General features: G+C 38.2%; 2 protein-coding genes across 2 annotated transcripts; one reads left to right on the top strand and one right to left on the bottom strand.

Annotated features, from left to right (window-relative positions):
- Positions 1–8943: 8943 nt before the first annotated feature.
- Positions 8944–11842, bottom strand: LOC134875215 (spermatogenesis-associated protein 31H1-like). The gene is made up of 3 exons (XM_063899689.1): positions 11697–11842; positions 10672–10731; positions 8944–10568 (listed from the first exon to the last, which is right to left on the bottom strand). The coding sequence occupies exons 1-3, from the start codon at positions 11840–11842 to the stop codon at positions 9596–9598; spliced, it is 1179 nt and encodes a 392-aa protein (XP_063755759.1). The 3' UTR covers positions 8944–9595.
- Positions 11843–19196: 7354 nt separating this feature from the next.
- Positions 19197–20879, top strand: LOC134875124 (spermatogenesis-associated protein 31H1-like). The gene is made up of 3 exons (XM_063899558.1): positions 19197–19346; positions 19556–19615; positions 19719–20879. Exons 1-3 carry the CDS (start codon positions 19201–19203, stop codon positions 20473–20475), a joined length of 963 nt encoding a protein of 320 aa, XP_063755628.1. The 5' UTR covers positions 19197–19200; the 3' UTR covers positions 20476–20879.
- Positions 20880–27401: the final 6522 nt, after the last annotated feature.

Genomic DNA, 27401 nt, shown 5'->3' with positions numbered 1-27401 from the left:
TCCACACCGACGCTGTGCAGAGGGCGATACTGCAATACCGCAATACACCGACCCTGACACAAAGCTATCCCAGGCGATGTGTGTCTTCGGCCGGCCGATACGCTACTTCATCCTGATTGCCCCCGGGAAATACAGGCGCACGAGACATGGCGTGAGACGCTGATGGCAGGGAGGAGGCCCTCCGCAAACGCCACATCTGCACGGCTGGTGCTTGGGCGGAGCACACCAAATGCCTCCCACCTCTCAAGGTGGGGGACTTAGTCCGCGTGCAGAACCAGACAGGGCCCCACCCTAACAAGTGGGACAGGACAGGCAGTGTCGTGGAAGTGCGTCAGCACGATCAGTACGTGGTCAAGATTGACGGGTCGGGCAGGGTCTCACTTTGGAACCGGAGATTCCTGCGCAAGTTCTACCTGATTGGCGATGACCTGCCAGTACCTCGATCAATCTACGACAATCTGGCGTCTCGCGTCGCCATGCCAGCACCTGTTGCGACGCTGCGGCTGCCTGATCTTGTTTGCCGCCCAGTGATGCCTGTGACGGGGTCAGGGCCCAATCTGACACCAGCGCTGACATTGGAAGGCTCTCCCCGGTGCGGGACGCAGCCTACTTCCGTCGTGCCGGTGGTGCCGGGCCAGGATGTCCTTTGTGCACAACTGCCGACCTCTGAGACCCCCGTGGCCTCTCCCCCATCGGTGCCTGCCGTGACGCCGCCGCTGGCCGGTCCACCAGGATGGCCTGTGTGTCTGCCTGGCACATGGACTATGCTTTTGGTTAGTGTTGGATGGGTTCTGCGGGCATTGTGTTGATGTTGTGGACTTTACCATTGTGTTTATTATGCGTACGACCATTCGTTCAATTCTGTTTTTCTTTCAGCCTATTTTTAGAGTGTTAAAGGCTCAGGGGGAGATAGGGAATATTGCACTACGGTCATTTATGCTGTTGCACGTAGTGAAACAGGAAGCGGAAGACCTCTGTTTAGATGTACACATACCAGCACTTTCAGCTGCTCATGACATGTTCGATTATTGTCATTTCACTGCAATCGTCCATTAAAGCAAGTGAACAAATGGAATGTTGTTCTTATTTAATAGCCCTCTCTCGTTTCTAAACAGCCAATGGATAAAAGCCTAGTTTTTACTTTTGGGCAACTGTCAATCAAAAGCAGAACATCTCAATTTGTGGGGGACGGGAAAATTATAAAAACGTTTTATTTAGTTAGCTCGCTTACATGCTACCCATCTTACAAGCTAGCTGGCCAATGTTAGACATTTAGCAAGCTGTCTGTCTGTCTGTCTGTCTGTCTGTATATCAAGCTAGCCAACATTCGATATCTATCTAATTAGTTAGCTCAATTACATTACCTACCCATCTTACAAGCTAGCTAGCAAATGTTAGCTATGGCCAAATCATTGGCTCACTTAATTCAAAATAATCAAATTCATATTTTACAACCTATGTAAGAGTTGGAGTGTGGTCCTGTGCCTACTATTCAGGAAGTGACAGTAATTATAAAATATTTACAGCCAACTTTACCTTACAACTCCGAAATTGTAAATTTGGTATAAATCCAAAAATATTTGTTTTTTGGATAACATTATATTGGTGATGGTAAAAAGTTTCTATTTTTTGTAAGAATCATTTTATTGGTCATATAATATATATGAACATATACATAACCGTTTTTGAGTCTCTGTGAGCTAAACAGTTGTATTTTATTTGGAAATAAGAATCTCCATTATTGAGAGGGCCAATTAACTATAATTAGAATTGTAGTTGTTATTTTGGATATTTTTTTTCTTATAAGTGTCAGAAGTGACAAGTGATGCTGTAGACCTTGACGTAAAGGATATAAAAGTTTCCATTGCAGTTATATGCCGCGTAAGACCAATAAAAAACTTTCCAATGGCCTTCACAAAGAGAGCGAGGTGTGCTCTGTAATTGGCATATCTGCCCTTTCTATCTGTTGATGATTTCAGAAAATGGTATGCAAACTTCAATGATCACCTCAGAGAACACCTCAGGACACCCTATGGCTATCCTGTTTGATCTTTATAAAGGTGAATCTAATTAGACAATACAAAGACCTACTTCATTAAGTAAGCAAAAACACTGTTGACACTTATGTTTGGTGGGGATTCCTTATATATGGAGGTGACACTAATGTACTGTATGTACATAGGGGGGCCACAAATTAAGAAGTACTGCTTGGTAATAAAAATAAAGATTGATTTATTTCTTACAATGCCAACAAAAGCTTATCATTTGCACTTTGTACGTGTCAAGTAAATGTATCATAGTCTTATTGTGTCTGTATGAATTCGTTGTTTTAGCCTTACAGCTGCTGCGACCCTGTGGTTTCTTCGCAGTTGTCAAACACGTGCGTGATTTCCTCATATTTGGGAATTGTACCATGAAACTGTCTTCCTGTTAAAGCCAGCTTTTGGCACGTTGTCTAAGGCATAGTGTTGTTGTAGCAACGAGGCTGTTTAACGAGGCTGTGGGCCGCAATGATACAAAAATGCTTTTAATGTTAGGATGGGCCTGAGTCATTCACTGTGGCTGTTGTTGTTGTTGTTGCCGGTTTATGCCACAATAAGATAGCAACAAGTAGTCAAGATAGTCCGATTAGCTTCGGCTGCTATGCTAATATCACCTGTTTATACCAGACAAACGTTCATAACAGCGTTGTGATGTAGCCTATTGCAGTTAAATTCAGTTCTTCATGCTAAATGTTTTGGTTAGAAATATGATTTACTCATGTACTTATGATTTACTTATATTCAGATTAATACATAGTAATTGTGTTACTCAAGAGTGTGTTACTTAACTTTAATGTTGATTTACTTGTATAAGAATGTATGAATCATAACAGACGGTGCGGGCAAAGCTTAGGGGAGCAGCAGGGTGAAACCAGGTCAGACAGAGGACTCACCTACAAAGTAAGAGAGCAGCAAAAGTGGGGACTTCTCACATGCAAGGCCAAGAAGAGCAGCAAAGGTGGGGGCTGGAGGCAGTCGAGGACAGGGAAACAGAGAGCAAAGAATAGAGGACAGGAACTGGTAAAAGGGAAGGAGGTGTGTTGCAAGGTCGTTATGCTCTGTCCACAGATGCTGTAGCGTTTGGTGTGCAGACCGGCTGCATGGGATGACACCGTGGGAGAGGCAGCAACAATCTTTGCACGCGGGAGACGGAAGAAGGAGCTGGAACAATGCCTAAATATCAACACTGCCCCAACTGTCTATTTTTGCAAACATGTATAAAAACTGGGCTGAGGGAAATATAGTCTGTTAGACTTCGTGCCCTGACACACTCTGTTGTGTGTAGGGACAGTGTGGCCCAGAGCGCTCTGTAACCTGTGTCTTATTGTGTTACTTTATTAAAGCTGATTGTGTTCAATTTAAGAAGAACGTTTCCTCGTCATTCAAAACAACACGCAGAGCAGGTCCACGCTCCAACAGATGCCAAACAGCGTCAATTCAGACTGAACCACAACACTGATGGGGATAGGGGCAGCATCAGCTGCTCATGTGACAGTCAGACAGTCAATACTTTCCAGCGGTCGCTCGGACATTATTAGAAAGGAAAAGAATAAAAATAAACTATTGTAAAAATATAAACATCCAAAAATAGAATTACAAATAAAATAATAATATTATTACTATTTTTAAACTTTTGTGCAGTTTTTAGTTTATTGTAAAGTATTAGATGAAACATTGGAATAGGTGAAGCTGAGCTCCTCACTATTCCTGAAACCTGTGTCATTGCTGTGCATTTCCAATTTTGCTGCAGATTCCTGATGTCGTGCTAATGCTGACACACACCTCAGATGAGATGTCAAATTTCAGATGACACATAGAGCTGATTTATTGTTTTATATAATTGGTCTCATTCGTTAGTTTCTATTTGGCACTCACGGATTCACGTCATCTAACCTAACTCACTGACATTCCGGGTATTCGGCTGCGTTCAGGTGTTGTTGAAAGAAACATCATAAAAAAGTTCTTGCCACAAGTTAAAAAGCTTTCATCAGATGGGTATTTTATGTTGAAATTCCAAAAACACAAAGACAATGCTTGTACTTCCTACCTACCATCATACTCAGGACTCCTTCACATATGGACTCAACAGTGCTGGAAATGAATTACTCCAATACTATACACAGTTGAGTCATTTTCTGACTTTTTAAAACACTTTTTTTACTCAACCTTAGCAACAATTATCATTTTCTTTATCTAGTACAATTGTTAAACAGATTTAGATCCTTGTTTAGATTACACTTATGGCTGGTAAAAAATGTATCTCTATCTGTTACGACAAGGGTCAATATTAAAATTAAAATAATATATAATTGATAAAAATGGACGGATAAATAAATAAATATTCTATTCATGTGTTTTCATTCAGATCATTAGGTGTTCGATACCAAAAGCGGTATTCGCTTTATTTTGAATCGCATAACTACTTTTTTTCGAAATGATAGGCAAGTTGGTTATTAAAAATAATAATCCCGCTTCTGGTAACACCGCAACAAAAGGGGGAGGAATTATGGCGGCTGCCTTTATTCCTAATGCCACGGAGGGAGAAGTTGGCGAGTCAGAAGGTTCAGAGACGCCTTTGGTTTCCACTGGATACAAAGTGTCTAAAGTAAAATAACTGGAGAAAATAAAAAGACAAGCAAAAATCTGAGTTGGTCCATGGGTCCTCTGTTGCTCTCAGGCCTCATCAGGATCCTTGTTTTGTGCTTATAGTTAACTGTTTTATTTTGAAATGTTTTCCCTCCGTGTGTCTAGTTTTACTTCCTGTCTTTGGTTTTCCTCCTGTCTGATTGTTTCATTGTTGTGACCTGTTGCCCTAGTGTTTCTGCCTCCCCTCCCCAGCTGTGTCTTGTCTTGTGATTGATCCTGCTTTCCCTTGTGTTCTTTGTCAGTTCGTTGTCGTCTTTCATGTATCAAGTCAAGTCTTTTTCATGTCCTGGATTTCCCTGGCATACCCTCCTTTGTCCTCCTGCGTCCTCTGGATGATTATAGTTTTGTTTTTGCAACTTTCCGTTTTGAGTCCCTAGCTTGGAATTTTTAGAAAAAGCAAGCTTTTAGAAAAAAAGCTTGCCTGTCAAGTTCGGACTGAATCTAGGCCAAAAACACCTGAAGAATTAAAAGCAGACTTAAATCACAGAATTACTTAAAACTGTAAAAAATATCAGATCGCATAAATTACTTTTATCTTTCATGCAAAATAAATGTGTTTTAATGCCATGGTTCCCTTCCTTATCTCACACACACACACACACACACACACACACACACACACACACACACACACACACACACACACACACACACACACACACACACACACACACACACACAATATAAAATGTTTGGAGTTAGCTCGGCGAGCCCTCTTTGCTCGGTCTCCTCAGCCTACTGACAGCTCATGTTCAACCACAGACGCAACGTATGGACTTCAAATATTTAGTTTGAAAGAATCATTTGTTTGCTGTTTTCTGTTTGATTTTTATCTGTTTTGAATTTAAATGAGATGTTTAGTTTAATGATCATGATTGATGCATACTGATGTGGAATGTAATTTGCCCTTTTGTTTCTTAAAGGTTATCAACCTATTCTTCCTCTGGAATTTCCCTTTGTGCCATCAATCTAAAAGAAAATAAATCACCAGAACGGAACAGAGTTGTCCCCTTGCATCATTTGTGTTGAACAAGCCGTTTTCAAGTTTGGGCAGAGCTGAATCTGAATCTTAACATCTGGATAACTTGACAGATACTATCAAATATGAAGATTATTCTTTTCAACAAAAGACTGGTTTTTGAATAAACTCATTTAGAACCCTTTTGGATCAACTGAAACATTTATTGTCACAAAGTTGATTGTTGATTTAACAAAAATGTTTGAAAAATATATGTTCAAAGCATTCCCCTTTGAGTGACACATGGTTCTCACAGGTCAAATCTACAAACAGGAGGATTTTATAGAATATGATGCTGTAGATTAAACCACCTGACAAAGAAGGGGAATTGAGCACAAACCAAAACAACTGTGGCTGTGAGGTAGTGCATTGTTTTTCCAAAGGTTGAAAAAGTTTGAGGGATCGCCATGAAACTATATAACTCCATTTAACAAAAACATCAGCAGGAAAATGGAACATAAACATGATGGAGCAGTATTATTAACAAACATGTAAATATAAAAACGTCCAGTGATTTTTTTTGTTCTTCACAATGGCTACTTTAACTTCTTATACTTTAAGCAAATGTTAGTTTATCATACGTCCAAATTCGTACTTTAGTCAGGTTTAAGTTGCAGGACTTTAACTTGTAGTGTTTTAATGGTTGGTTTTAGAATTTTGGAATACTTTTCTCACCCTATAAGTCAGTGAGTAGAGTATCTGCAGGCTGATTGGACTGCCACCAGAACTTGACCTTTAGTTTATTTTTCTTTTAAATTAATTTTGTATGGCTTTTGGCCCGTCGCCTACAAGATACCAAAAGGGTAGCACTTAAACAGAAGCGGATCCTTTGTGACTGCTGTGATCAGGGTGTGGGTGACAGGTCACACCCTTTTCCTCAGAAAAAATGCTGGCAGTCAGGCGTAGCTGTAGGCATCATCTAACCCACGCTTATTAGTACTGTGTTTACTATTGTGTTTTGTAATGATCCCAGAATGCAATGTCAATAATGTGTAGGTGTTGACACAGCATTGAGGTGCTGTGACGTTCGACTGACCTAATTATGTTACATTATCAAACACAGCAATTAATTTTAATGACACGAAACGTAACCTTTTACAAGACAAAGGAACTAGCAAGCTATTGGATGTCAGCCTTGAGGAAGGAGTGCCAAGGACCTCAGGAACCTAGAGCCCCCAAGGGAACAACAATAAGTTAAACTAATTTTAAAATTAAAATAGTTTTTTAAAGATTTATTAAGGAAGAATTGGACATGCAGTGCAATTTACATAAATCAAATCCAGCAGTGGAGAGTATGTTCAAGCCTCCAATAGACTCTTTTGTCTACTTCGGTTTAGCAAACCAATCAGAGCAGACTGGGCTCTGGTTTCAGACAGAGGGTGAAAAGAGGTGCTGCAGCACAGGCAGTATGAGAACAATAAAACGTTTTTTGAACATTAAAACAGGGAAACATGTCCCAGTAGAGACACAAAATAAGAATATGAACCTGAAATCAAGCATAACAGTGCCCCTGTAAAGTTATTCTAAGTCTACTCTAAGTGAGAAAAGTCCATTGGATATAAACAATGTGTTTCATCTCTTATTCCAAATGGAAATGTGTGAAAACATTATCTTAGATCAAATCATATCAAAACTAAATTGCCCTCTGAGACCATGTGCCTAAATAACATTTGAAACAATGTATTTATTTATCTTTTACACTATCTCATAGTGTGGGTAAATATCATATCTCACAAATGCAGTCTATCAAGCTAAAGAGCTGCAAATAATAAGTCCCAATTGAGTTTTATTTATTTGTGTATAGTAACTTGTGTAATGATTAACAGAGGTCTAGAGCCAGTATCGAAGTGTCCTCACTGTCCTACATCGCCACCTAGTGACCTTAGACAATTACATGTAAAATAACATTTATGAATACATTTTCTAATATACACAAGGAAAAAGGAACAAAAAGAAAAAAATATATAAAACTAAATTGTATAAGTATGTGTGTATTGTAACTTCTTGATGATGAACCGAGGTTTGAACATAGACTGTATTTATTTGAAGCCTGTATCATTAGGATGTCCTCACTGTCCTACAGCGACACCTGGTGAACTCAGACAGGTATGGGCATTTCTCAGGTGTAATCATCACTGTAATGTGTTATATAGGTTTTAGTGCTTGTAAATGGTCTGCAAAGACTAAAATCCCTGTGTTTCTCTTTGTTTCTTTGTTAAGAAAGGTAGGCAAATGTTTTAGAAGAATTGTCTTTATTTAAGTTAAAGTGAATAATATACATTTACATAGGCAAATAAAGATGCTGTGTATTTAAATGTATTACATTTAAAACGCCACACAATCACAATATGATTTACAATTTCCTTTGTTCAGACCTGGAAGCCATCTTGTCCCAGTGCTCAAAGGGGGAGCACGCCTCCAAGCTGCTGCTTATATGTGTCCTGAGTAGGTGGAGTCTTGGCTGTGGTTGGCCTAAACAATGTGTGATGTAAGGTGTGCCAATTAAGTTAAAAACTATCCGTTTTGTTAAGATCTCGTTTGTTTTGAATGTACAGTGTTTTGTAAGGTCAGATAATGAATGTACTTAGGCCTTGAGGGTTTTGTTAAATGTTGAAAACAATGTTTATTTTTGTTTAACTCTTCACTACCCTTTCAGAGCCATGACCCGATTGGCCAGACTAGTTTGGGAAGGCGGGAAATGAGCTATAATCAGAAGTACTTTATTTATCCCATAAATGACTGGGAAGAGAAGGGAGAAGGGGCATTTGTTTCCTGGTTGGTGAAAGAGCAGCACCTGTCGAAAGAGCGGTTTGATTACTCCTTAAAAAGTAACTTAGTTACTTTACTGATTACTTGATTTTAAAAGTAACTAAGTTAGATTACAAGTTACTTTATTAGTACTTTTGTAGTATGTATCAGTTTTAATCATATAAATACATTTAAGGGTAAACAAGTACCATTTCAGTTTTAATATAATACAACATAAAATGAATTAAAGGAAAGAATATATATTTGTTTCCTCTATACTGTATTATATAGTAAGTATGTATGGAAAACTGAGATCATAATAATGATATAGGGAAACACAATACTTTTCAGTTTATAATCTAATAAATGATACGTTGTTTATTACAATTCTTATCTTAAGAAGGGCTTTTTTTCATAATTGATGAGATTTGAATTAAAACTCCAAATGATCATTTTTTTGCACATCTTCCAATTTTGCTACAATTAATTTCTGCATGTGTTGGGGGTATTCCTTTAATGCTTATAATCTCTAATAACCACATGTCTGCCACCTTGAATAACTGACTGTTACTACAAAACTGTCACTGACATCACACTTTCACACAAACACATAGTTGGTGTTTAGATAAAAGAAAATTCCGCTAAAAACTTAAGCCTGGTCTGAAATGTGGAGAGGGTGTCTACCTTAACCAGACTGGGTCTAACAGGAGAGGACCTTAAAGGCTCAGGCTAGGAACCAGGTCTGTTCATTCATTTTCACAATGCCGGATCGTACCAGAACAAATAACAATAAAGGACACTCTTATTTCACTTTTTGCATGTAACACTTTAATACTTTGAATACTAAATGGTTTTTTACTGTAACATACAACACAGACAGTCATAAATTTAATTGAATACAAAAAATCGGAAATCTATACATATCTCTTTGATTACATTAGATGTCAGGACTGTTCATGTTTTCACATCCGCTCGCTTCATATGGCTTCTGTGTCAATGTTAACACCTGTCTTATATAAAAGGAATATACATTCAGTTGGTGAATCTGTTATCATAACATCCATTGTATGTTTAAAACAATATAAAATGAACAATGTTCAGAGAAAAAATATCATAAATAGATAAATAAATACACCACAGGTTAAGTTAAATCCTTCACGAATACACAGTGTGTGTTTTTAGTCCTTGTCCCAGTTCTTAACTCAGAATGACTGCAGTGAGAGCTGCAACCACCGACAGGAAGCACGTTCTGAGGACCGCTGCAGAGGAGGTAGCAGTGGTAGCGGCTCCTGGGGCTGCAGTGGCTGCTCCTGGAGCAACTGTGGTTTTGGCTGCTGGGGCCGCTGTGGTTACTGCTGCAGGGGCCGCTGTAGTTTTGGCTGCTGGGGCCGCTGTAGTTTTGGCTGCTGGGGCCGCTGTGGTTACTGCTGCAGGGGCAGCTGTAGTTTTGGCTGCTGGGGCCGCTGTGGTTACTGCTGCAGGGGCAGCTGTAGTTTTGGCTGCTGGGGCCACTGTAGTTTTGGCTGCTGGGGCCGCTGTGGTTACTGCTGCAGGGGCTGCTGTGGTTACTGCTGCTGGGGCAGCTGTAGTTTTGGCTGCTGGGGCCGCTGTAGTTTTGGCTGCTGGGGCCGCTGTGGTTACTGCTGCAGGGGCCGCTGTGGTTACTGCTGCTGGGGCAGCTGTAGTTTTGGCTGCTGGGGCCGCTGTGGTTACTGCTGCAGGGGCCGCTGTGGTTACTGCTGCTGGGGCCGCTGTAGTTTTCGCTGCTGGGGCCGCTGTAGTTTTGGCTGCTGGGGCCGCTGTGGTTACTGCTGCAGGGGCAGCTGTAGTTTTGGCTGCTGGGGCCGCTGTGGTTACTGCTGCAGGGGCCGCTGTAGTTTTGGCTGCTGGGGCCGCTGTGGTTACTGCTGCAGGGGCAGCTGTAGTTTTGGCTGCTGGGGCCGCTGTGGTTACTGCTGCAGGGGCCGCTGTAGTTTTGGCTGCTGGGGCCGCTGTGGTTACTGCTGCAGGGGCCGCTGTAGTTTTGGCTGCAGGGGCCTCTGTGGTTACTGCTGCAGGGGCCATTGCGGTTACTGCTGCAGGGGCCGGTGTAGTTGTCTGTGCGATGCCTGAGGCTGGGGAAATATTTTGGATGATCAGGATAATATTCTTGTTTTGATTCTTCATTTTAAACTCATTTCTTACATTTACGATTTGTTGTTAAAGACTCAAACTCACCGACACACAGAAGAAGGACGACACAGATCTTCATCATCATCATTATGGCAAAGTGTTGTTCTGTAAAAATAAATTGATTTGGTTAGAGTCAGTTGAGTAAAGACAACTGTTTGCTTTTTGTTTGTTGTTGTCTCCTCTCACTCATATTTAAAGTCTCGTTCTAAAACGCTCAACCACCAACAGGTGTAATTAAAGAAAGACATGAAACACAACTTGCATTCAATAATCTGCACTGCAATCTGAAACGTTGACTTCAATAAATATATTGTGTTAACAAATAAACATTACTGTATTATGTTAGTTGGTTACAAGGATCAGCCAAGACAATTGCTAACAGGGCTCTGCTTCACACGTTAAAACGGTCCAAATAAAGCTCTGCAGGCGCTGATTTCTTTGCCTTCCTTTGACTGATTTATTTACTTCTTCCATAAAATTAAACAAACAAATAAACGAAAATGATCAGTCTAACGTGAGGTCAAAGTCGGTACCGATTCCCCGTTCCGTGCTCAAGACAATTTCGCCCGAGGCTCAGTCCCACCCCTTCCTTACATAACAGCTGATTGATCACAATAAACCCAAACTATTGTCAGAATATTTAAATTAATACAAATTCATGAATCGAAAGAATATATTAAGACCTAAATGAATTAGAAAATATTTAATTTATAATCATCACAAAAAATGGCTCTCACTAATATGAGGTTTGGATAAATAAAATGTAGCTTCAACTTAATATTATTGCTTTAAAGTAACCTATTACAGTTATGTGAAGTCAGTTGACAAAAGACATTTAATTAAAGTAACTTAAATTGACTTGAATTAAATGCATTATGTCAACGGATTTCACATAACTGTATTGGGTTAGTTGAAAGCAATAATATTAAGTTGAACCTAACCTATTTTACTTCAACTTAATATTATTGCTTTCAACTAACCCAATACAGTTACAAATACAAATTTGCTGACATTATACATTTAATTCAAGTCATCATTTCAGTTTTTTCAGTGTATTATTAAACACTTACAGGTTATTCTGAGGCGTTGGGTGTCTTCTCTGTAGTGATGAAGGTGCTTTGATCAGCTGTTCTCTATCCTCTGCTGTCTGCTGCTTGATGATCTCTGATAAACACACAGCTGCTTTTATATCCTCATGAAGCAGGTGAGGTGACATCAGACTGTGAACAGAGACGTAGAGGACCTGATGAGTAATGATGATCTCCTCTATGTGAGGTGTGGCCACATCTTCAATATTTCAATGATAGTTTGTAAAATGAAATAAAAAACCCAGTTATGTGACATTCTTCCGACATGTACTTAATATTTTTTGTGGGAGAATCTGTCGTGGTATTGTTATTTTCATGATTACTTTGCTCAGTTTTTTGCCATAGTCCAGCTTTAATTGAGTGTTTTTGTTAAGTTCTTATTTGTTTATGTAAAAGAAGAACATAAAACATGTTTCAGGAGAGAACAGATTAGCTCTAATTAGAACAGTCAGATGTCTAAATGCGTTAAATCACTTTTCTTTGGTTGCGAGTTCAATACATTTTACTGCAGCAGAACTTTTTAGGGTTTCTACTGCCTTGTTGGAAACACAGGGGAAAGAAATACTTTGAACCTTTGCCTTAGTAAACATACTCCATTACAACTGTACTTCAGTATTTTAGCAAATATTCAGATTGAATTAAAAGCAGAAATATTCAATATGCAGAATGGCTCTTTTGACAGTATTATATTATAAAATAATATTCCATCATTCTGTTCAAATCCTAACAAATACATGCAGGAGCATTTTAATGTTCTAGTTTTTCAATTTAAGATACTTTGTTAAATCCTGGCTTGATTTATAGTACAGAAATGCGTCATACTTAAATATTAGTGTTTAATAATGTAGTGGCGTTAATAATACAATTCACAGACCAGAGTAATTATGGATCAAGTAAACACATTGCTTCTCCTGTCACTTTTTAAATATTCAATTAAGATGTATAGCTGTATAATAAGTTGTTTAGCTATCATTTAGCAAATGTATTATAATTATAGGCTGGGAAACCCAATTATTAAAATAGACTGCCCCTAAAGTCAGGCTCTAAACCTCTTCTGTACTTCTTAAGAAAGGACATGTACTTGATATTCTTTGTTTATGTATAAAAAGAAGAGATAAGACTTTTCACACTTTCAGGAGAGAATGGATTAACTCTAGAGGTAGGAGAAGTATTTTAGATCTTTTACTTGAGTAAAAGTAGAAGTACTCAGATCTTGTACTTGAGTAAAAGTAGAAGTACTCAGATCTTGTACTTGAGTAAAAGTAAAAGTACTCAGATCTTGTACTTGAGTAAAGTAGAAGTACCAGAGTGTAGGAATATTCTGTCACAGTAAAAGTATTCTAAATGTTCCTCCAGTGAAAGTAGAAAGTACTCTCATCTAAATGTACTTAAAGTAGCGACAGTAAAAGTAGTCATTGTTTGATTGGTCCATTTCAGAATAATATCTCTGATATGTTTTATAATGATTGATCATTAAAGTGTTCTCAGAGCTGGTAAAGGTGCAGCTAGTTTGAATGGCTTTGTATACTGCAGGGTAGCTGCTGGATTTACTGCAGGTGAACTAAAGTCTGATTTAAGGGCTGATTATATTTACCATCATTAATCCAGATCTGTAAAGTAACTAAAGGGATTAAATATATTCAGTGGAGTAAAAGTACACCATTCACCTCTGAATTATAGTGGGGTAGAAGTAGCATAAAATGGAAATACTCAAGAAAAGTACAAATATCTTGAAATTGTTCTTAAGTACAGTTCTTGAGTAAATGTACTTAGCTTCTTTACACCACTGATTAACTCTATTCAGAACGGGCAAATGTTTTAATGTGTTATCACTATTCTTTGGTCTGGAGTTAAATAAGTTATACTTTTCAGCAGGACTTCTCAAGCCTTTTACAAACAAAAAGTTACTCTGATCCCTTGCGTAAGTAATAATATTCCATTACTAATGTACTTAAGTAGAAGTACAAACATAAGCACAATGTTCTAAAGAAATGCAGAATGGCTCTTTTGACAGTATTATATTATAATATAATATTCTATCATTGTCTTTCATTACTAACAAATACATGAAAGAGCATTTTAATGTTGTATTTTTTTGAAATACCTTGTTAATGGGTTGAATAGTAGTATAGTTCTGCATCATATTTATCTTATTAACCTATTGTGTGTTTCTAATTGTCAACGGTAATTATGAGTATTTCATATTGTAGTTGCAGTTATTGAATTATTAGCAGACAAAAGTTATTATGGCTTAAGTAAACACATTGCTTCTCCTCTCACTTTAATATTCAATAAAAAGCAAAAATAATTAAAGGTCTCTAAAGAAGCTCTATCCAAACAAAAGCATGAGATGACCTCAGGCTGTGAACATAGACGTTCATTATCTGATGAGTAATGTTAATAAGCTCTATGTGAGGTGTGGCCACCCCTTTCATAGCTCATACTACTTTTCTATATTTAAAAAAAACCCTGTAAAGTTACATTGTTGGGAAATGTGTGGTGTTTCATAACGCTTGATCAGATTGCAGAAGAATATACAGGCATAAGCAAACACCTCATTTACAGCAAGTTTAGCAGGAACAACTGCATCAGTCTGCACGTACGGTTGGAAAAGACAGATGACAACAGAAAACACAACAGTGAACCTGCTCTACAAGGTTTGTCAGATATTCCGTTGCGTATGAACAAACAATGGATGTCTTTTACATGTTGGAAGTAGATAAATGTTCTACGAGTTATATAAGGATTATAGATCTAATTACGCATCCCATGAAGCATTGCATAAAGTGTGTTGACAAATCAGAGGCTGTTGTTTGGGCTGCGTAGACGTTTTTAAATGTATTTGTTGTAGGCAGACCATGCAGGCCAGGCAAAGTGTGTTTTGCAGATGTGTTATAATGGAAAATTAACGTAAATATATTGTTATTCCGGATCCCGTACCCTTTTAAGTATTCAATAAAAATGAAGATTTATTGCAATAACTTTATCACAGTGCTTTAAAATTCCCGAACACAACGATTAAATCTTGAATCATGCTTTAGTTGCTAAAAATATATTTTCCAGGAAACAATTTGGGACTCTTCTCAAAACATTGACCCTGAAACTTCCTTTGATAACTATCAACAAATGTGGTCCTGGATTCATTGCGATGTTTTGAAAGCGTTTTTGTAGCTTGAAATTAGTAGAATAAAAACACAAATAAGACAGAAAATAATAAATACAACCAAGGATCAACAATGATGTAGGAATGGCACCGGAACACTCATGGAACAAACGTCACAGAGCTGATGTCAGAAAAGATTCTGAAGATAGTTGATCTCTGAAGGCATACCTGCACACGCACACACACACACACACACACACACACACACACACACACACACACACACACACACACACACACACACACACACACACACACACACACACACACACGGTCTGCTCCCTGTGTGTGTGTGTGTGTGTGTGTGTGTGTTGTTTTTGTGGTTGTTAAGCAATGATCTTCACATTGATGTGGTGAGTCATGGAGTGGTGCACGTGCAGGTATGACGTATTTTCTTGGATTCTGGAATATTGCTGAAAATAATACTTGGCAAACACACATTGTTGACACTTCATGTTTTATTCAGCAAGATATTCTCTACATAATTCACCACATAAAAGTTCAAGCGTAAATGCCATGAGGTACCAATGCTAAGCTAAAGGGGGCTATTGTTCGGCCTGCTGACATTCAGTAGTGTCATTTAACTCCCTTTTTATGACACAGGTAAAAGCTCCTGAGAGTGTGGTAATTACTGACAAATTTTATAAAATAGAAAAAATTGATGGAATCTCAGAAGCTTGAATTAACCTTTAACATTTTTTTAAAATTAAAAAAACATTGGCTTGAGATGAGGGAGACTGGAAGTGCTAACATGCTAAATCATTTCCAGGTTAGACTCAATTCTGCACCAGACTCTTTTTGAATAGTTTTTTAAGTTATATAAATCTAGTTTATGTTATTCCAACCAGTATTCATCTAAAAGGATCAAAAGTCAATCTCACCTCAAGGTCTTTACAAACTGTTCTTGAGGTTTTAAATCAGATTAACTCAGAATTAACAGATTACATTTCATTGTCACATGCTATTTTTTTAATCATTTTTTTCATATTGCTGCTGTTTTAATATTGTGGTTTAAGCCCATGTTTGCTGGGCACCTCTGAGTGTATAATATTAATAGGTTCTTTTTATGAATAGCAGGCAGTGACAACTTAAGCTAAACGACTAAAATTAACAAACAGCAGACCCCATAAAAATAAAGGACCTGTATCTGACAAAAGAAAAACATTACTGAGATAAGTAGAGGATGCAAGTTTTATTGGCAACAGTGTGAGAATACGCTGCATGTATGTACAAATTATAATGCATAAGATTTTTGTGCATCAACAGTTTGTGGTGAGTCAGACTGTCTGCACACGTCATGGTTGGACATACTCGTCCCTTTTACACCCTATTGTTTTATTAGGAACATTTGAGGAACATAACATGCATTGTTCTTTGGAAACCTGACCTAGACGAGGGCAAGCTTTGTTTGTGTACAAAGAATAAACGCTGGAATATTTTCAATAATGAAGTTTTAATGGTCACCACGGATCCTTTAAAACTGTAAAATGTCTGAAAATGTATTTTTGAAATTAGAATACATCTTAAAATGTACTTTTTAATGACTTTTTAATTACCCTTTCTTAAGTCACAATTATTTTATATCAGCAAGATTACATTCAGTCTAGGCTCACCCTAAAATGGTCTCTAAATCCAGAATTAACAAGTTGATTTAGAAAAGCAAATTATCTCGGGGCATGCTGTCCACCCTCATAGAGTGGGACAGGAATGAGTCAGCATTTTACCACATCACATCACAAGTTCCCTCATCTTGAAGTGAACTGTTTCTTAAGTGTGTTTTTGGTTAGATGCCTAAAATAAGGTCTTTGGTTAATACGAGCTGAAAACATTTTTTATCTATTTCATAAAATAGGTAAGGAAATACCTCTCTGGTTAATGTTTGATTTTTGCAAGTTGTGTTTCTTAAAATCAGCCATTGCCAAGTGTCTAAATGAGGCTATACTTAACATCATCATGCCAAACATTAGCCATCTTTAGCTTTGTGGTGGTGTTGCACATTCATCCAACCGTGATGTAGTTATTTTAAAGCCTAACATTAGCTTTTTACTTCTCGTAAGATTATCTTGCTAAACAAAACGAGTATGTATCATGAACATGTATTTACCACAGGTCATATTTTCTTTTTGAAATACTCTGAAATCCAATGGAAAAGTCTATTGTTAGAGCAGACGTTTGTGTTAGCTATTGAGTTCTGGAAATGTCAGTTATTAAAATTCACTAAAACAGTGAATGCAAGTGTAGTTAGGTAGTGATGGTATGTTTTTTTCCCCCTTTCAGAGATATTAAAACAGTTTTTTTAATTAATTAAACTTGCACCTATAAAACACGTATATACCTCGCATCTGCACGTCACAGGTTTTCAATCACACCCCATATATTGCTACCAAAAACATCAAATCATTAGGTCATATCCAAAAGAATGTAACTCTACAGGTTTCCCTCCCTAGTGGAAACAGTAAAGTCTGAATGAGCTATTAAGGGTTGGCCACATCTTACACAGAGGGGAAACATTTCTCATACAAATCATTTATGTCTTTGTTTTAAAGCAATGTATCAAAAGAGTCACGAAATATTTAATGACAACTAAGACAAATATGCGTGTATTAGATGTATTGAAAAAGAAGTCCCTGTATACTATTTACAAAACACATTTGGCAAAGATTTATGCAGCTACACAGATACCAAGGACAATGTGAAGGTAACAAAGATAATACATGTTAAAGACAACAGAGGACCAGCTCCTTGTTGTTTCCAATGAGACTGTATCAAACCTAAAAAGTATAATCTATTTAACTCTGGTGTATTTCCGACCAAAGAAAAAAAAAAATTCAAAACATCTGGCTGTTCCATTAGAGATAATCCATTCTCTTCTGGAAGTGTGGAATTTCCAAGCATTTTGTGCTAAACAAAAGACAAATCAAAACAAAATCTGTGCAATGACAAAAAAAGCTTGGTGGAGTCAAATCCAATCATCTAAATAGAATGTAAAACAACAGGTTTCTTCAAAAAAAAAAGTAGAATGAATGAGCTATAGGTCACACCTCATGTCCCTTGATGCTCCTTGCATATGGAATGCTCTGCAACAAACTATAAGGTTGGAGGTACTCCCATCTGCTACTGTTTTTAAACATTTGGTGTTTAATCTCTGCTCTTCAAATTGCAACTGTTTTTATTTTTTCTCCTCATGTTTATCTGTTATTGCTGTTGTTGTGTGCATGACCCCTTAATGTAAACTCGTCGTCATTGAAAATGATGGAAACCTCAATGCCCTACGAGCATAAAATAAAGGTTTCAAATCAATGTATAACAGACAAACATTATTCATCAGATCGTCCATGTCCCGGTTCAGAGCCCTCCTTTGTGTGGACATAATGAACATCCAATTTTAATATATTTATGTTTACCAGCCTATAATAGTTTTGCTTAACAATGGCTATACAATTTTATCTTAATTCAATATTTAAAAAGGGTAAGGTGACTGGAGACACACAATGTGTTTACTTTAGTCATAATTACATTTCCTGGTCTGCAAAAGCTTTTCAGCATGTATTGTGCTCCACTACATTTATTTAACACTCGTATTAACCTTTCACATATAGAAACACACAACAATAAGCTAAATAACCTAAGCTAAGTATGCAGAACTGTTATAGTAATCGAAAAGTATCTAAAATTGACAAACTACAACATTAAAATGTTTTTGTTAGTAATTAAAGAAAATGATAGAATATTTTATTACAATATAATACAAAAGAGCCATTCTGCATACTGACTATTTTATAAATCTGATATATTAAGTACATTTGATCCCTTTTACTGATAATACTTTTGAACTTCTACTTCGAGAACTTTTTCAATTTGGGACTTTTACTTCATAATGGATTTTTTTTTACTAAGGTAAAGGATTAAATGGTTTTTCCAATAATTCTGCAAACAGTATAATTTATTCAACTCCTGACCAAAGGAAGTAATCCCACCTTTAAAACGTCTGGCTGTTCTGATGAGAGTTAATCCCTTCTGTCGTTAAGGTATGGAACTTCTTATCCCTTCTTCTTATACATAAACAAATAAGAATTAAACAAAAAAACACCGCAATCTTCAATCAAATCACGAAAAGAAAAAAAACAGTGTTACAATGAAACCACAGATTTTCCCACAGAAAGAAATACATGTTTTGTTTAAGAACAATGTTATTTAACAGGCTCCTCTGAATGTATGAAACTTAAAAAGTAGTATGAATGGGCTATTGAAGAGGTGGCCACACCTCACATAGAGGAGATCATCATTACTCATCAGGTCCTCTACGTCTCTGTTCACAGTCTGATGTCACCTCACCTGCTTCATGAGGATATAAAAGCAGCTGTGTGTTTATCAGAGATCATCAAGCAGCAGACAGCAGAGGATAGAGAACAGCTGATCAAAGCACCTTCATCACTACAGAGAAGACACCGAACGCCTCAGAATAACCTGTAAGTGTTTAATGCTGATTGTCTGTCCAGATTAATGAATGCAAGTTGTGTTTCCCATCTTTATTCAATAACAATGTGACACTGTGTGCTGGTGATGTAGCACTTTAGAATAAGGTTTTGAACAACAGTAAAAAATGTAGTTAATAGAAAAGCAAACACATTTTTATTTCTGAACTGAATCTTATCATAATATATATTTATTTTTACAGAATAACACTTTGCCATAATGATGATGATGAAGATCTGTGTCGTCCTTCTTCTGTGTGTCGGTGAGTTTGAGTCTTTAACAACAAATCGTAAATGTAAGAAATGAGTTTAAAATGAAGAATCAAAACAAGAATATTATCCTGATCATCCAAAATATTTCCCCAGCCTCAGGCATCGCACAGACAACTACACCGGCCCCTGCAGCAGTAACCACAGCGGCCCCAGCAGCCAAAACTACAGCTGCCCCTGCAGCAGTAACCACAGCGGCCCCAGCAGCCAAAACTACAGCGGCCCCTGCAGCAGTAACCACAGCGGCCCCAGCAGCCAAAACTACAGCGGCCCCTGCTGCAGTAACCACAGCAGCCCCAACAGCCAAAACTACAGCGGCCCCTGCAGCAGTAACCACAGCGGCCCCAGCAGCCAAAACCACAGCGGCCCCTGCAGCAGTAACCACAGCGGCCCCAGCAGCCAAAACTACAGCGGCCCCTGCAGCAGTAACCACAGCGGCCCCAGCAGCCAAAACTACAGCGGCCCCAGCAGCCAAAACTACAGCGGCCCCAGCAGCCAAAACTACAGCTGCCCCTGCAGCAGTAACCACAGCGGCCCCAGCAGCCAAAACTACAGCTGCCCCTGCAGCAGTAACCACAGCGGCCCCAGCAGCCAAAACTACATCGGCCCCAGCAGCCAAAACTACAGCGGCCCCTGCAGCAGTAACGACAGCGGCCCCAGCTGCCAAAACCACAGTTGCTCCAGGAGCAGCCACTGCAGCCCCAGGAGCCGCTACCACTGCTACCTCCTCTGCAGCGGTCCTCAGAACGTGCTTCCTGTCGGTGGTTGCAGCTCTCACTGCAGTCATTCTGAGTTAAGAACTGGAACAAGGACTAAAAACACACACTGTGTATTCGTGAAGGATTTAACTTAACCTGTGATGTATTTATTTATCATTCCTTAATTTATCATGTATATGCTTAAGTTGGATGTCTTGCATGCGAGCACTCTTTAACCTACCTTGTCTCCAAACACAGATGTATTATTAATTAACAGATCTTATTATGCACTGATGAACTTTATGTATATCTGTATGATATAAGACACAACTTTTTCTGACTGTTGACGTTGACACAGAGCAATCTGAGCCATACAGTGAGTGGATTGACAGCTGATATAATCAAAGTGATATTCATGATATGTTGTGTGGAATGTTCTGGATGGAAACACTTTGCTGCACATGTGATGAGTGTTCTGTGACCTCCTCTTCATTTCGATATGCATGTAACAATCAAAGCAAATGTAAAGTATTCAAAGTAATAAAGTGTTAAATGCGAAGCACAGGAGTATACCTCTTTTTTTTATGCAGGATGATACTCATAATTGTTTGTCATAAAATAAGTGCGCAGTAGCCTGTGTAAATGGCATCTCGAGAAACACGTGACACAGTACTTTAGTTTAGGCTACAGATCAGTGTCATGAACAGATTGTCTTGAATTAAAACAGGTTTAATGTTGTACCAAAAGCTGTGTCTGACAGATCTAGTTGCCTAAGTCTGCACACATGCCATACATAATGTCTTACTTGTAAAACATTTCAAAGAGCTTTGAAACCTTTAGACAACAGTGGTATTGGGAATGTTAACAATAGTTGTGTTATACTGTAATAAAAATGTCATTTAATTTGAATTTTGCCTACTCAAATGTCTTTTACATGAGAGTCCTTTTGCAGATAACACAGCAATATATTTAATTTACAACTAACTGTGTAGCTTTGTTTGTTTCGGCACTGTCGGCAGTCTCGAGGAAGCAGGTGTTTCAATGGCTCCACGTAAACCAGATACACCACACACACATTCTTCATTCAGACTTTGCAGACTCTTGCCGTGAGCATGTAACTCTGTTTTGTTTAATCCTTTCCTGCAGAAAAGCTTATTAAATGTTCAAAGACAATAAATGTTGATAAAATGTTTCCACCACATTGTTTTTTGTTTTTGTTTTTTTCATAAACTTCAACACAATTGGATTTGAACCTTTTGGCCATCTGAGAGAATCAGGTGTAAGATCCTTCCGTATTAATTTCACATTTTAAGACCCAGAGGTCGGGGATGAGCAACACACACACTTATATGCCACAATGTACACTATAAGGTGTGCGCTTTCACGCAAAATATGGCAGGGTGGAGTAGAGGTGTGGTGGTGTTTATATGTAATCCAATACATAGGTGTCATGAAACATCAGCAAATAAAATGTGAGTCCTCTGATTCACTGCTCTGTCCCTGTAACGAAACTCCCTTGCTTCATTCAAATATCTGGTCGAGCTGGGAAGGACGGGCCAACTTTGAATGTTATTAAGAGCAACCAACAAATTCTTCAAGTCTCAAACATAAGTCCCACTTGGCCCACCCTTCCCAATTGTGTTAGTATTGACACAACCTGAACCAGAACACGATATACAATACATGACGGAAGCTAATGACATGTTGACTCAGAGTCACATGAATGTGTCGTCTTCCTCGTAAAACACTGTGAGTACAACCTGTTTGCATGAGGCTGTAGAGAACACAACAGTTGCCTTTCAGACGGATGGGCATAAGCCAATAGAAAAAGAGGGTGTTGTAGTTATGGATCGAGACCTGAACTTCAACAGTCTGAAGAACATATCTAGGATTAAAGGACTAATGTCACAGCAGGATCTAGAAAAACTTGTCCATGCTTTTACCTTCAGTAGACTGGACTACTGTAACGGTGTCTTTACAGGTCTTACTAAGAGTAGTAGTGACATGTAACAATTGCATTTCTGTTGGCTAACGCTCCATATTTTGAAAGTGAAATGTGCAGGGGCAGGACATTTCCGACACATCTCTAAGCGGTTGAGAAATCACAACAGAGCCGGCCAGCTAACCAATCAGAGTAGAGTGGGCTCTGGTTTCAGACAGAGGGTGAAAAGAGGTGCTGCAGCAGGCAATATGAGAAAAATAAAGAGCTTTTTGAACATTAAAGATTGGAGACACTACATACTGATATGAGCATAATATTTGTTCTCTTTAAATAGAATTAAATATTTCACCTTTGTCAATAAAACATTTAAATAGCTGCAGAGGAACGCTGGATGATCCTTGTTCTTGAGGGTTTTTAAAGGGGCAGCTGTGGCTTTAGGGATTAAATGGGCGTCTAACAGAATGTAAAGCTGGTGTCAAGGTAGATTTGAGAAATTTGTTGTTTGCTTCTTATAACAATCAAAGTTGGCCCGTCCTTCCCAGCGTGACCAGCTATTTGAATGAAGGGAGGGAGCGGCATTATAGGGACAGAGCAGTGAATCAGAGGACTCACATTTCATTTATTGATGGTTCAGGACAGCTATGTATTGGATTACATATAAACACCACCACACCTCTACTCCACCCTGCCATATTTTGTGTGAAAGCACACACCTTATAGTGTACATTGTGGCATAAAAGTGGCAAAATGTCCAAGAAAAGAATAGTTGAAGGACAGAGAAGGCATCTTTGTGCTTAATGGAGACAAGCTGGCATATGTTCTTTGCTACGAGGTAGTGACAGTGCCCGAGGAATACAATTAATGGCGGCACATCGACACCAAACATGGAGCTCAGTGTGCTAACCTGAGCCACAAAGAAAAGCAACAAAGTCCTTCAATTAAAAGCAACCTGCATTCTCAATAAGTAACCTGCTTTATCAAAATAGGTCCGTCATTCCCAGATAAACTTATCTTAACGCTTGAAGTTGAACTATCCCTGTGTCCTCTCTCTCTGATCCTCCTCAGCGCCGTGTGTTTGTCGTACAGTTTTGACCCTTTCAACGTGTGTTCGAAACACAAAATGGCAAAGTGTACCACAGTTCAGGGGCGTAGCTAGGTTTTCAAGTTAGGGTGGGTTAGCAAAAAAAACATTTCCGTGGCCTCTTTTTTTAAGGTGTGTGTTTGTGTGTGTGTGTGTGGGGGGGGGGGGGTGCACCTGCATGGTAATACAATAACAATTAAAGGAACTCAGATGGCACGATGATGGATAAGTAAGTCAGGGATTTTTGCACTGAGCAAAGTCAACATTTTCATTTGGGCTGAAGTCCACCAAAAATAGGCTTAGCTAAGCAACAGCCACGGTATACTAAACATGCTTGTTTGCATAGAAGTTTTATTTGTCTCTCTCTCCTCTTTTCACTTAAAGATAAATTGTATTGCAAGTTGGATTGGTATTACTTAGTGATTTAAAAATATATCTATTTTTTGTTCTTGCATTTTGTTTAATACATTTGTATCTTCTAATGTAGCTACATACAGTTTTATTTATTTTTGAGAAAAAGTGCTGTATGAAATAGATTAATCTAAAATCTCCGGAGCGTCAGAAAATGGTGTCGCCTCAGAATAGAGTTTAGAGGGTTATCATGGAGATAGTTCAGTGGTTCTCCTAGACCTGTCATGTTGGTCATGTGTTAACATAAGTTTAAAAAAAAAAAAGAAAAAAGAAACTGAAACAAATTTACCAAGCAACGAATCAGCCTACGGCGGCCTTGAGATGTCACTGAAAGCTCCCTAACTCTACAGTAAACAGACTTTGTGTCAGGAATACTTTTCCTATGTCAAACATGAGACCACAAAACCACAAATGTGATTTACTGACAAGTTACAAAATAATTGTACGTCCTACGGCCACCATGTTGTGCCCTGATACTGCTAAAATCTCGAAGTTGCTTTAAAAGTGTCAGAGCGGTGATCTGGGCTCTGAACTGCATTAGTGCTTGTAGCTTGGATTGGTTGCGCGCACCTCACATGTCATCATCGCATCGTTCAATCATCACTGCAGCGTCTCGCTCTAAGAGTACAAGGAGGCCTCGTGTCTCTTTTTGTCCGTGGGTTTATTCACTTCTGAGACAGGTTACTGTCGTCCGGAACCACGGCAAAACAACAAAGAAGTATGTTAATTATCACTCACACACATATATACCGTTAGCTCTCCCATAGCATTCCCCAGTCTCTCTCTCTCTCTCTAGGAACCTCCCTTCTCCTCACCCAGTGGCGTTTTTATATGTACAAAACTGGTGGGGCACGAACAACTTAGATATATAAAGGCTTGTTGTACCTTAATATACATGGAGTAAAGAGCGCTATCACAAAGCCAAACATAATAACAACAACCGTGATGCCTCAGCATGAACACATCAGACTGTAGGAAAACACACACACACACACACACACACACACACACACACACACACACACACACACACACACACACACACACACACACACACACACACACACACACACACACACACACACGTCACCATGGTTACAATAGCAATCGATCCAGCAGATCAATAGCCTAAAGGCTAAATACAGACATCAACATAAACTTTACCTTCAAATTCCAAGCCTGTTTACTGATGTCCTTATTCCTACAGATATGTTAAAGAGAGACTAATTTGAGATTCTTGATATCATCTTTAGACACTGCAGTGGATTGTAAAGACTGAATGAACACAGATAGAGGACTCAGTAACACGGCTCAGCGACAGAGGTTTTAGTTTGAAAGAAAGATCTTTACTGAGCAAAGGTTTGGTACACGGTATGTCAATCAGGAAGGCAACCAAAACAGACAAGGAAGGCAGGAACCGGGTCAGGAAACAAAGCTGGGTCCGGTACACATGGAAACTAAACTCTAGGGAAAATAACACTGGAAAGCTTGAAAGAACAAAGACAAGCTGGCACTGAGGGGAGCGTGAACACAGACTAAATACACAGGGGGAGGGATGATAATGTTACACAGGTGAGACTTATTAGGGAGTCAGGTGGGGGTCAATCAAGGGCAGGAAGGGCTTATTATGTTATTCCAATTAGTATCAAAATAGCTGTTTTCAAAAGGACATTGCAAGACCTTTGCTAATTATAAATATTATTTGAACTGTGTCCATGTATTATTTCAAGTATTTTGTGTTTTATGTAGATTTTTATGTGTGCATATGTTTCTAAGCAATTCTCAAGGGGCATTAACAAGGGGTCTCTCAATATTTTTCTGCTGGCAAAAAAAGTACATATTTTATAAAGTATATACATTAAATGGAATTATATTGTTATATTATACATTGTTTATATAAGGTATTGTGTTTTTGTTGCCACATATTTATTTGTTTGAATGATAAAACTATGTTTTAACATTAAGGAGTCTCATTCTTAGGTAACCAGAACAACATTTTGTGATTATGCACAAATGAAAGCCATCAGGTGAAACGGAAATATAAAAACACAAATGTGCCAAAACACATTCAAATGAAGAGACATCTTCAACATCACATGCACAGCCTTTAGAAAACATTGATTGATGAAACATTCACATGGTTTACTAACGGCACTACAGAAACTAAATCTGCAAGAAGATCAAAACCCAACGGAAACCAGGGGGCACTAAGAAGTGACGCAACAGCTGGGACCGGGGTGCTTGTTGAAGTTCAGGATTGTAAAGTAGCATCTGTCCCTATTGGCAGAGTTAATCTGTTTCATGATTGTATAGCAAATGTTGTCAGTACATTTGAAATGACTAGGTTAACTACGTTAGCTAGCTAGCAGCAGACTTGCAATAATACCTGAAGAAATCATGTGATCACATTGTTAAAATAAGACATTAACACTTACATTATAAGTTTCGAACAACAATTATTGTTATGATCACTTTTTAGTGTCCCCTGGTTTCCGTTGTGTTTTCAGCTTCTTGCATTGTTTTCTTATTTGCTGCGTTTTGTGTATGAAGCTCTTTTAGTAAACGCTGCGACTGTTTTGTCAAGTTGGTTAAGACGGTTCTTCTTTGCATGTGTTTCGGCTCATTTGTGTTTCTTTATTTGCATTGTTTTTGAAAGTGAAGCGCGTTGCTCTTTCCTTCTTTATATATAGGCTACAGTTTATGGTGTCTCCTAATGGAAGTGATTTGAGCTGTTCTGGCCTCATCCTGTCACAAGGACAGGTACTACAGGAGAACATTCCTGCCTACTGCAATAACTCTGTACAATAATTCCCCTCTGGCTGGCAGACAACTCACTGCTCCATAGCCTCTCTGTAAACTGGACTTAACATTCACATCCTCACACTCAACATTGTATATTTACACTATATTGATTTAATATTCCATTTCATTGCCTTATTTGTACATTCCTCATTTTTATTTTGTAGTTCTAATTATTTGTTATTTGTTTTGCTTCTTTTTGTATGTGGCTGCTGCAACGAAAAAGAATCCCAGTTTGGGATAAATGTAGTATTTCTGATTCTGATTCTTTACCATTCTGCTAATTCACACAGAATGGCTACGAATTGTTTCCCCTTTTGGAATATCAAGTATAGAAAAAATATATCTAAAGAACATAAATTGTACATGAGAGCACATAAAAGAGTTCATAGAAGTTTATTTTGTTGACTGTTGTTTAATGTTAGATGCAGAAATTGACAAACAATGCTGGATATTTGTAGGGAAAAATAAGGAACATAGTTTGAGTAAGATGTCAAATTAGAAGTAGTTTCTCTTGTAAAATATAAAACATTTTGTGTCAGATTCTTCTTTGTGTGGTTAATATTAAAGATTTAATTGGATGGAGGTTTAAAGTTTGTAATTTGAGTAAGAGAAGGAAAGTAAATCATTGCTCAAATATGTACCCATAAGTGAGCATGATAGGCATAATTCAATGCGGTAAATAAACATGATTTGATGTTGTAAGATGATAACTTTAAATAAAAGCTAAGATACGTTTAATTTTAAAAACAGTAATAATAGATTACATTTTTATAGAGCCTTTCAAGGGACTCAAGGCTTAACATTTTGAAGTAACTGTAAGTTGTAGTCCTCTGCTGCACCCTGGC

The sequence above is a fragment of the Eleginops maclovinus genome, chromosome 13 (genome assembly GCF_036324505.1).
Source record: "Eleginops maclovinus isolate JMC-PN-2008 ecotype Puerto Natales chromosome 13, JC_Emac_rtc_rv5, whole genome shotgun sequence".
NCBI classification, from domain to species: Eukaryota; Metazoa; Chordata; class Actinopteri; order Perciformes; family Eleginopidae; genus Eleginops; species Eleginops maclovinus.
This window is presented reverse-complemented; position numbering and strand designations above follow the sequence as displayed.

What these genes read in the sequence shown, in the direction of transcription:
- LOC134875215 (XM_063899689.1), bottom strand. Translation starts at nt 11,842, where the DNA reads ATGTCACCTCACCTGCTTCATGAGGATATAAAAGCAGCTGTGTGTTTA. An exon ending in CCAACGCCTCAGAATAACCT is followed by an intron (nt 10,732 to 11,696) that starts GTAAGTGTTTAA and finishes TTATTTTTACAG; the next exon opens with AACAACACTTTGCCATAATG. An exon ending in CGTCCTTCTTCTGTGTGTCG is followed by an intron (nt 10,569 to 10,671) that starts GTGAGTTTGAGT and finishes ATATTTCCCCAG; the next exon opens with CCTCAGGCATCGCACAGACA.
- LOC134875124 (XM_063899558.1), top strand. Translation starts at nt 19,201, where the DNA reads ATGTCACCTCACCTGCTTCATGAGGATATAAAAGCAGCTGTGTGTTTA. An exon ending in CGAACGCCTCAGAATAACCT is followed by an intron (nt 19,347 to 19,555) that starts GTAAGTGTTTAA and finishes TTATTTTTACAG; the next exon opens with AATAACACTTTGCCATAATG. An exon ending in CGTCCTTCTTCTGTGTGTCG is followed by an intron (nt 19,616 to 19,718) that starts GTGAGTTTGAGT and finishes ATATTTCCCCAG; the next exon opens with CCTCAGGCATCGCACAGACA.